The sequence below is a fragment of the Haemaphysalis longicornis genome, unplaced genomic scaffold (assembly GCF_048455015.1).
Source record: "Haemaphysalis longicornis isolate Haplotype H1 unplaced genomic scaffold, Haemaphysalis longicornis Haplotype H1 scaffold_3, whole genome shotgun sequence".
Lineage (NCBI taxonomy): Eukaryota > Metazoa > Arthropoda > Arachnida > Ixodida > Ixodidae > Haemaphysalis > Haemaphysalis longicornis.
Window position 1 is genome coordinate 157,751,302 of NW_027526335.1, and position 11,324 is coordinate 157,762,625.

Consider the following 11,324-nt stretch of genomic DNA (forward strand, 5'->3'; position numbering starts at 1 on the left):
CCATATATAACGGGTTTTCGACTTATGCATCTTCATCGGTCAACATATTGAATAAGCCTATTAATCAGTTATACAACACTCTAACAGCGCAGTATACTGGGGCGCGGCCGTTGAGCGGGTGGGCGACAAATAATCTGTGCGCTTGCCCTGAAATTTAAGACAGTGTGACACAGCAAAAGAGTATCACTTTGCTACAGGATTGTGTTGGACAACAATTTATATGAGGAATATATGCTGCGCCCTTTCGAGACCGTTGGAGAGAACAAGCAAGGGTTATGTACACCTGCATAGCAGCCAATGTGAACATAATGGGAATAGGTTGCGCATTCTGAGGGAATTCGCACCCGATGGTTGCGTCAGTGGTCTTTGATTTCATTTTCGCTTAATATCTAGGAGCGTACGCCTGCCATTTTCCCTCCATTTTTATTGAGCACACAGTAGCAATTGACGAAAATTGCCATCTAGTTCATTTAGGCGGCAAACGAATTTCACTACAGAGTAAAATCAGCCAATATCAGAAGTCTCCGAGGAGGCGCATTTATAGGGAGTAATATTTAGGTGTGCATGCGCGTTGGTCAAAATGTGTTCTTTGCATTGAGCGCATCACCAGTAGCACCAATCATGCACTGTCCAGTTCATAACAGAAAAGTGTCTCTTCGCAGAGAGGAAGTGGCAGAAATCGGAAGCAGGCCCTCCAGTTATTAGGCGTGAATTCTAACCACTCAACCATGGTTTATTCCTCGGAGGAAGTTATAATACCCTATCTTGCATTTTCGGACGTGTTTTCAAACCTAGCAGGAATAAAATAAATAAACTACAGCTTGACGAATTCGCCACTACTAGAACTGGAAAAACTGATCCGATGCAGACACACGTACACACAAAACACATACGAGCGTAGGAGGACGAACGACTGCACTGTCTTTACCCTAGTCGTAGCAGTAGTAAAAATAATTTACTTGGGCCGACGATTTGCGAGTGCTTTCCTAGTAGGGGAATCCACGAGTTGAGAGGATGGCCTTCGCTCTAGAGAAGCGCAGTTGCTGTTTGTCTAGAAAGCTGCTGGCCACCAGGTTCTCCAACAGCTCAGCGGTGTAAAGAATGGATCGGATATCGGGAAGGTTGGGATACTGCTCACACTGCGATATAATATGACGTAGATGAGCGGGCGTTGACACAACTAGTAGTCTGAAGGGCAATGAGTTGAAAAGATACGATACAGGCAGCCTGGGTGAGGAAATGCATTGGTTAGTATCCATGCAGTAGCTATTCTTCTTCCTTTGATAGTGCAGGGTGAGCGGGGTGAAAGTGTTGGCTGAAAGACACGAAATTTGGAGCGCGTCTTAATGGGTGACGAGAGCGGTGGGCGACTTGGACTCGTTTGAGGCCTCGAGCCAGGGAACGCTGGTTTGCGGATGCACCGACACCTAAATAAAAAAAGTGCTCAAGACGAGACACAAAGGTGACATGAAGCAACAAGCCAAAATGCTTCTCTTTCTTATGTTGGTGCTCAAGGTTGAGGTCCATCAGTCAGGAATAGCCAGTAATAAGAACAACTTTGACTTGTCGGTAGGGTTGCTGTAGCGAGGGTAATTTTAATATACAGGGGGCCACCCTCCCGGCTAAGAATATCCGTATGGTCGAACCAGGCGCCACATATTGACCGACAGCACATGTCCCCTCCAAGGTGTTTTGCTGTGCCTTGCTGCTGTACTGTTTCCTGCACCGTTTTTCTGGCTGGCTAACTCTCTGGCACAAATATAAACAACATATTGGGGACACATTTTCCAACCACTAGTACCGCTGACACTATGTGTACATGTCAACCGCATTTTGCCCACCGGAAACTTCAACCACACGAGTCGGAATTCCAGCGTACACCTGATGCTAGGAACAGTTTTACATTAAAACAACCATTGCAGTGAATGACAGGAACCTAGATTACAATATACATGTCTAAGGTAAAACCCAAGGTTAATAAGAGGCCACGTGGCTTCGCGGAACGAACAGCTCCTCTACACTTCCGCTAATTGCAGCTCCGCGTGCACACAACAGCCGGCAGGAGGCACGAAAGAACACGGAATCTTCCCTCGATAGGGTGCAACCAGCCGTCTCGTTGACAGTTTATGTATTCCAAAAAGGTTGGCGCTGTTTCACGCTCTCCGAGATCCGTGCAGCTTTGCTCTGGCACAGTTGCCAATGGCGCTGTTGGGACTAACAATTACAGCAGAGATAAGCACTTTTACTGCAGTTAAAATTGTGTAATACATTCTTTGCTTCTCGGTTTTTCTGAGCTTCGCTATGCTAGCCTATCATGATTGTGAAGAATTCTTTGGCTACTGATCCCGGTTTCCGGATATCGCCTATCCGATTTTCTGGCCCCCTGTCGGACATGCCATCAAATGCGTCATGACATCTGCCGTTGCCTTAGGTCGTGCACGCTGCCTAAGCTAATACTTTCTGCACGCACTGATGCAAAAATACTTACACGGCCACCACACGTGCGCACACAAAAACCCAAGCACAACATATGCGTATGTATCCAAACACCCACGCAAAATCATATCCACACACCACATACACAGACGCATACCGAAGGTGTGTGTACCTATTTGCGCTTAGTGGGGTGGAGGGTGAAGTGAGTTAGATGCACCCGCACTTCATATTGTCCTTCGATTTTACCAATTTATGCGGAAAGCATTATTAATTGTTATCGTTCCCCAAGAAGGCAATGAATGCCACTGTAAACTACCTGCTAATGGTTACGAAAGAATTTCGCAAACGAAAGTAAAAGTGCCCTCACAACGGTGCTGATACAAATTTTATTGCAAAATAACCACTTATAAGGGTCATTTCCATTAGCACTGTTTGTACCATTACAACATCATTCTTTACTGTTTTCTCATAACTGACGAGATTCGGCTCCCGGCATTTAATGTGATGCGAGAGTAATGCGGCAGGCGACAATGTAAACGAATCTTTAAGTTTGTGCCAGTGACAAATGAGTTGTACTCAGGCACGCCAATCACGTTTTCCTTTTTGGTTTCTTTGAAAGGTTGTAGACACAATAACGGGACAAAAGCTCGGCCCTAACCAAATGGGAGAGATCTGCTTCCACAGCGCTTCCATGGTGAGAGGATACTACAAGAATCCCAAGGAGTCGGCAGAGCTGTTTGACAAAGATGGCTGGATGAAATCAGGTAAAGCGAAAGCACAACACCAAAATAACTGAAAAGCTACAAGTGTGCCGTAATCTTTTAAGCGTTTTAGTCTACACACTAGGAACGAATAGAATTCAAGAGGAAAGACTGTCTTAATCGAGGCGAGATACACCGATTGACGCAAGTGCAAACCGATTGTACTCCGCATACGTTCTGTAAGAGTTTGGAAACCACAAAAAAATTTTCTCTCCCAAAGGATGGTTGAAGACTTTAGCAATGCCACACTTATGAGCAATCTATACGCTATACAGAAAGGTGGATTTCAACTGACATATCGAGACAAATGTCTGCACAAGCAAGCAATTATAAAAACCAAATGTATTTTTCCTGTATTCGGCCGTGACGGAAACAGGCAGGCCACAAACTGTCGAAGGTTTTATACCGTATGCAGATGGAGCCGGGCACAAAAAGTATCGGTTTTGGTAACGCTATTGCTTACCCCTTTCATATGGGACTTTCCAGGTACTACTTTATCACTCACACAATTCGAAATTTATCGCGAAATTCCGGCTGCTAACATTATTTCGAGGGCGACGTTATACACTGGCCGCCGCATGCCCCCACACATTTGTCAACATCTAAATCGGTTTATCTCGCCGTTAGGGAATGTGCTGTGTAGCCGGCTCGTATACATAAATACGGCGTAGTAAACACTAGATGACACAGGTGCTGGTCACCACCGGCTTCTTCTATTGAAAGTGATGGCGTTATGGGAAGAAAAAGTATCCGCAAGACCAATCGCTCTCTGCACACCGGTATACGTAATTTATTTTGCAGGTATCACTTGAGAATGCCGAAAAGTATGGAGAATCCGACGCATAGGTACAAATACACCTACGATAACGCTTTCGTCGTGCTTTGTCTAGGTAGAAAAGAACTGTGCTGATGAATTTTTTAGCGTTCCCGTTCTTGCGTTAATTGCAGATATTTTGTAAGCCGCGGTGTGTGCGTGGACAAAATACGAGATATACTTTGAACGCTTCTACTGGTATGGGGAAACGGCCACCCAGTGCTGTGCCCTGAGAACGTGATACACGCAGATACAAAGTATTCTCGAACCATTACCCCAGTGTCTGTCACCACTGTGGCGCACAACAGAGCGGCCTGTGTTATCTCGTGCGACATCGCCGGGCACCCCCACCGCTCGAGGCCACTTTCCGAGCACCGCAGGCGCCATACCCGCGATTGAGCCAAAGTTATTTACTGTTAGAGAAAACCCTGCGGATGACCACAGCAGGAAGTAGCAGCAGCTGCAGCTCCGCTTTCCAGCCTGGCTGAAAACTGAAAGAAAGCTTTACTTTATATAATAGAGGGAAAACACATACAACCGCGTATTATTTGTTTAGAAAGAGTGAAATTGAGCTGCAGTTTTGTTCTTTAATGGCGGTTTGGAGCTATGAAAAGCCTCTTCATTCACGCGCTTCCCCTTAATCAAAAATGCTGGGGTTACTTCTACTTATTTTGTTTGTGGATGCTCATGTTTGCAATACGCACGTTTCATGCACACTTGTGATTGCAATCAAGGAGATCTGACCATGACCTTATCCACGGCCGTAGGCATAACTTTAGCAGGTTTTCACACAGCTTCCAAATTGGTCAATGCAATCTTGTCTACACTGAAGGGGTGCATAATAGGAAAAGATTTGGAGAAATAAGCTTGCTTTTTACCTTGCCACGGAAACAACATAAGGATCGGTTATACCCGGAAGAGCAGTATGCAGTTGAGTAGAACTATGCTACTTGCATATAAAGTTCTTGATAGTTATGAACCATATAGCTATGAGTACGGACAGGAATTTGTCCCCGAGCGGATTCAGAACCTGTTACAAGGAACGCCTACTCCTAATGAAGACAGTACCATGGCATGCACTAGCCTATTTTCGCAAAAAACAGACTGTGGGAGCCGTAGGTGCGCTTTTGTATCGATAGACTGGTATGAATAAGTAAAATGGTGCCGTAATGCCGCAAATTTTAGCGCAGCCTCCACGGTGGATCATTGTGATTGCCGCATGGCATTTTTACATTCAAACGTGTGATTATGCGCCGTGATGTAGATCGACGTTTATCCAACGCACTCGTTCCACATATGCGCAGGCGAACTTTGTATTCATTTTTTATTTATTTATTTATTCAATACTGCCAGCCGCCCTTTGGCAGCCAGAGCAGCAGCAACTTTATGCACAGATTGACAGCGCCGCCAACACTAAATGCAGACTGGGTACAGGGCATCTCACATTTATTATGAGGGTATATTGTTATCACGATTACGTATGTTTTTTACATGTGTCCCTGCTAAAAAAAAGAAAAAAATAACCAAGTCCAAGAATACCTTAGGAGTAGCTTGGCAAGCAGTAATTGCTCGAAGTGTAAGAACACGCTGCTTTCCTTACACGGTGCATCACCGCGTGTTTGATGACTGGATGGTGTAACACCATTTCGAAGCTGGGTAATGTGATGGGTGTGTCTGTTTTCAAGACAGGCTTGGAGCATAAAAACCGGCCCTTCTATAGGCCCCGGAAACATGTATGGCTGCAGTCAAGCATTTCGGATGTATTTGTTGTTGTCCGCACCGCTGCCGTTTTTGTTGTCCGATGTTGTTGTCCGCACCGCTGCCTTCCTGCCTGCGTCCGTTGTTGTTGACCGCAAGGCTGCGTCTATCCTTCACTCTCCCCCTCTCCTCTCCCCGTTGTTGTTGTCAGCACCGCTGCCTTCCCGCGTGCGTTCGATGTTGTTGTCCGCAGCCACTCTCCCCCTCTCCTCTCCGATAGCGAACGCTCTCTCGCGAGGGGCATTGGATTGGATTGGATTGGCTTGGCTTGGCTTGGCTTGGCTTGGCTTGGCCTGGCTTGGCTCGGCTTGGATTTAATTGGATTGGATTTGGATTGGATTGGATTAAAGTGGATTGTGTTGCGTCATAGCCGCGGCAGACGCACTGGCGCCGGCGCGTGTCCAGATGAGTGCGAACAATCTCTCTCAACATCTGCGGGTGTGCGGCCCAGCGCGCTCTCACTTCGCCGGTGGGCGGCGCTGCGCGCGGTGCTGCGCATGTGCAGTACTCTCTCTCTCCGCGGTCTCCTCTCCTTCGGGCGCGCTGCGCATATAACCGGTGTGCCGCTCTCCGGCGGCCTTTCGGTCGACGGTTGCTCTCCGCGTGCGCTTGAACCCCTCCTAAGCGTCGCATCACACCAGGGTTCTCGCGAGGGGAGGTGGGCGGAATTTTTTTGTTCTGACCGCCGTAACTTACACTTTTGTTTCATTCTTCGTAACTTCTTTTACGATTCTGCGAGTTAATTTATCACCGACCAATTTATTTGCTATTATGGTATTGTAATATTGCCCATTAAAGCAAAGCTTCCTACCTCTACTTGCCGGCAGTTCTTTCGTGGTGTGCGGGACAAGAAACCCCCAACGCAGCTGGGAAGGCAGAATGCGCTTTTCCCTCACGAAACACAGTGTAGGTGGCACGGTGATAAGGCGCAATTACCAAGCCTTCTCCGTTCTCAACCTTCCGGGCTCTTCAGCGGGACCCTTCCGTCGGCTTTGTCGTCTGCTTTAGTGACGGTTGTGGGCCTGTTTTGGCGCAGCATCACGTCCATTCTCGGCTTATTCCGCACGGCTTTAACAACTTGTTCTACAGCACCTCCTGGGTAACCCTGACCAGACCGAATTAAGTGGTCGTACACCAAAGATACATCAAGGATTGGTTTGAATGGCGGGAAAACAAAATGTAGAGACTACTTACAGACATCTGGCTCCTAGAAAAATGCCACCTTTTGCGCACTGCTTGTCACGAATAGGACTGTTTTCAAAATTGCTGAATGCTAACACCGTTGTGTTTTAACAGGTATTGCAAAAGACGAAAAAATAACTGGTTTTCGATAAATAGCAATGGTAAAAGTTCTGTCAGCTTCTCGCAATTCTCAAACTTGCAAAACTATTTAGTTTTATTCTGCATAAATGGGAATCACTAGGCTCACATGCCAGATTGTTTCGGTGTCTGCGCTTGTGTCGAGCTGCGCGATAGCTCCGAGCTAGCCCATCAGGATGGCTAGATTCCGCTGTCTCACCCTTAAGAACGGGCTCCTTTCCATTTTCTTTCTTCCGATGCACGGCCGGGCCACAGCAGTGGCGTCCGCTGGTCGAGCCCTGACGTGGCCGACGCTGCTGCGTTTGGGACGACGCCCCCGCGAATCCCACGTAACGGCTGGAAGAACCTCTGGTGTCACTCTTTCTAGAGCCACGTGGATAAATTCAAGTGACGTCACATGTGGAATTGTTGTGGGGGCCGTTCACAGCTTTGCTTTCCAACCACCGTCACAACGTGGATTGGAGCCAATTATTTCCACCTTTATTCTTTCAAGTACAAAATCAAAGATGAATATATTATTGTAGTCATCATGAATAAATTTCTAGCATGGGCTCAAGCCTGGTGATATGAGATATACCAGCGCAAAAATCTAGCCATTTATGAAAAATCCGGCACGACTCTGTGTTTAGGTGTGACAGATGTTCTCACATTGTTGGATGAGCAATATAGAAGATTGAGAAAAAAAAGCAAAACTCGGACATCTTGCTGCTTCAGGAAGGCTGTACCTTTCCGTATATTGTTTTGGAGCAGTCATATTACTTGCTCAGTCATCTCTAGCAAAATCTTTCAAACGCAGTTGCTTGGGCCAAGTGGACAGGTTCGTGAGAATGTTATGACTATATCCGCAAACTTCCCAGGAGATTGCGGCTTCTACGATGAAGAAGGACGTCTATACTACTGCGAGCGGCTCAAGCAGATGATTAAGTGCATGGACAACCAAGTAGTTCCCGGCGAGCTGGAAGAATTGCTGCTCCTCGAGCTCGGCGACGAGATCGCAGAGGTGTACGTAGTGGGTTTGCCCCACGACAAGTATGGAGAAGCAGCTGCGGCTGCCATCGTTCTCACGGAGAAAGGAAGGCAGCAGGATCGGTCGGACTTTGGTGACAAGATCAAAGCCACAATTGCAGGTGAACCATCACAAGTCCTTGCTTCCTTTAACGTCTTCTATCAGCAACGAGTATTAAAGTGTGTTGAATTGCAATGTTTGGGTTCTTAAAATGCGCCCTAGTTGTATTTGTTGAACTTGGACTGCCAAAGTAATAAAAAGGGTTCGATAATTCTAGGCAGTGCTCGCACTTATACGGCAATCGTGGCTTTCTCGGGGGTGTAAAACGGGCTCGCACCAGTTGGGTTGTCTATCTTCGCACGCAAATACCTTAAGAAAGCTGTCTCAACCTAACGGATTGAACCCCCTCGGAAAAAGGAAGCAGATATTATGGCTCGAAGTTTATTTGCGAGGGGATTTCATTGAACATATGACAAAACAGAAAATTGTCAGCAAAGAAAAGGTACGGGATCATGTAAATTGTGGAGGCACATATTATGCGGGGTTTCAAATAATGGGAAAATATGATTAAATAGTGTTTTTTTTTTCTTTCGCCAATGAACCGTGTTGCTTGTGTTGCTCAAAACTGTTCCGTCACTCCTTACGACAACATGTATGATAAAGTGCAACTTGATATCTAACTTTTTTCGAGAGTGCAGAAAGGCAGCGGGAATACTATACACCTGCTTAACTCTTTTCTTGGGTTGTTTCATTCGGAATATCCGCCGAACAAAACATTCCGGCGAATTATAGAACCTTCCAAATATCGGTCCGTGTTTTTGGTAAGTGTAATTTTACATATTTCACCTATGACAGTTTAGCGAGTTCGCCCACTAAATAAACTATAACAATTTTTTTACAACCCATTACTTTATATTCCAAAAGTGCTAAAACAACTCCCTGCATGATAGATTCAAACTCAAACATTCCATTCATGCTACCAGAGAGAAAGTTTAATAACTCCGTGTGGCAAATTCACCTATGCTGAGGAATGTGTGACATAAACTGTTAATTTGTGTTTTCACGTAAATGAAAGCTTTTAGGGTGGAATAAATTTGACTAAGCGAACAAGATTAGCAAGAATGCTTCTCAGAAACGGACGTAGCTTTCGCAAGTTAGTGGTTTTTAGAATCGACTGCTGAGAAAACCCCGAACTGGCCAGAGACACAAACACGAACAAGCTTTTCAACTTATACGAGAAAACTGCAGTTTGAGTTCAGTACCAAGCGATATTGCAAAGGTTTTGCCCCGGTAATTTTTTCAATCATTTTTCTTTCAGATAAGCTGGCCGTCCACAAACATCTACACCGTGGAGTCTTCTTTCTGGAGTCTTTCCCTAGGACTGAAAGCTCTAAAGTGGACCGTATTGCTTTGGCTGGTTTACTTCTCAATAACTTAAGCAACTGAAATCGAAAAGTGTCGCGCACAATGTTTTCAGCACAAACAGAAAGAAAACATTGGTGCTATTTATTGGTAAACTCAGCTCTTATGCCTTTGCTGCATCAAATCTGATTTGTCAACATGTCAGAGCCAAACAAATTCGGCTTTTATGGCTTTGCTGCACCAAGCCTATTTGTGGTTACTTGACACGAGTGTATTTCTGGTGCTTTCTCAGTGGCCAATGCAACACTGTGATGGCTCGAAAAATTCATGTCAAAGGGTCAGCTGTAGAACGTAATAAAGTTACATGTTCGTCTTCGTAGTAAACAGCCCTGGTTCGCGTATGCGAATTACATGGTAAATAAAATGCGTCATGGATTGCTAAAAAAACTAAAAACAATGCCACGTCTCAGTGTAAGTTGTCCAGGAACTAGAATTGATGCCACAGTTTTAACTAAGTACAGTTTGTAATAGCAAACTTGTGATCCCAAAATTCCCGAGGACCCTTAGTTTTGCTTGCTACCTCTCAAGAAAGAAAATATTATCATTTCTCCTGGGGATAAATATCACTAGCTGTTCTACGTTGCCTTTCTGTCTTTTTACCTTTGGTAGTTCAGTCTTTGGGGACCAATTATTTTGAGAGGCACAGGAGGTGCGCTTCACGTGACAGCTTCCCAGTAGTTATAGTTCTCTATGCCTGGAGTGTCCGTGTTCAACTCAGGTACCACCACATCCTCCTGTGATGTGATATCAAGCCACTGCTGCGTGCAATATACTACAGCTTGGTTAGCCGTTGGCAACAGGATTAGGTAGCTCTGTGATTTGGCACAAGGCTCCCACTCTAAATACCCTTGTTATAACTTGAAAACGTTTTGCAAGCTTGAAAGGATGATTACGAAGAAAAAAGCACGCAAGAGGCTCACAAGACATACACAGTTGAAGTCTAGCCACCGTCCGGGAGGCTGCTTTTTTCTACCCCCCTTTTTACGCTTGTGAAGAGTTTTTATGTATTAGCCAACAACTCCAACTTTCTGCCTTAACCCCTGTTGAAGTCTCATGAAAAATCAAATGCGTTTTCTTTATACGTTTTACAGCGGCTGCCATTTTCTGTAGACAAGAAAACACCTCCTCGTTTTCGTTCCATGTGTAACGTTAGGCTTTCTTATCAAAACCTAAAAGTGGTGCCTTCGAAGATTGCTCTGGTCAAAGAAAGCGTGTATTAAGCCAAATGTGTTCAAGAACGAAGCGTGATACATCGTTGACTTTTAGAAGAGCGAACCGGCATTTTCTGACTGGCAGTGTTGTATCTCCACGAGCATCTGTTTACGTTGTGGCATCCTGGGACAAATAGAATCATTGGGCATCGGCGAACAAAATGCAGCTGACAGGCGGACACGATAGAAAATGTCTGCCAAAAACCGCCGAATACTAAAGGGAAACTACTGGCCGCACTACTAGGACAACGCTCATGAAACATTCAGTGATTCTACTCTCTCATGTAAGCTGCAGCATGCGAAGGGTTTTTCCTGGTTTGTACAGCTGGCTGTAGATCGGATCAGGATTCAAGCGACAGAAGCTGGTATATACAAATATTTATCTGCAGCAAGAGTACACAGAGCAGAAAGCATCAATTGCCCGAGTAAAGTTATAGCCGCACCATACACTTTACCTCAAAACTATTTGCGGGATTACGAATTTTCAATGGTGAAGCGCCGTATGAGTAAAACCTGCTTAAACGTTTCGAAGCAATGGCTCTTTCGGCTCATCCGTCAATTTTACTGGAGGCTGCTCTTGCTGCTGTATAGCCGTA

The 11,324-nt window shown here is 45.4% G+C and overlaps 1 protein-coding gene across 1 annotated transcript in view; it reads left to right on the top strand.

Moving 5' to 3' along the window:
* Positions 1 to 9,906, top strand: part of LOC144175168 (uncharacterized) — a 33,492-nt gene extending 23,586 nt beyond the window's left edge. Inside the window, exons 6-8 of the mRNA XM_077704272.1 lie at positions 3,056 to 3,200; positions 7,947 to 8,216; positions 9,414 to 9,906. Of these exons, the coding sequence (XP_077560398.1) occupies positions 3,056 to 3,200; positions 7,947 to 8,216; positions 9,414 to 9,541 (543 nt within the window). The 3' untranslated portion in view covers positions 9,542 to 9,906. The remainder of the gene's footprint in view (positions 1 to 3,055; positions 3,201 to 7,946; positions 8,217 to 9,413) is intronic.
* The last annotated feature ends 1,418 nt before the right edge of the window (positions 9,907 to 11,324 follow it).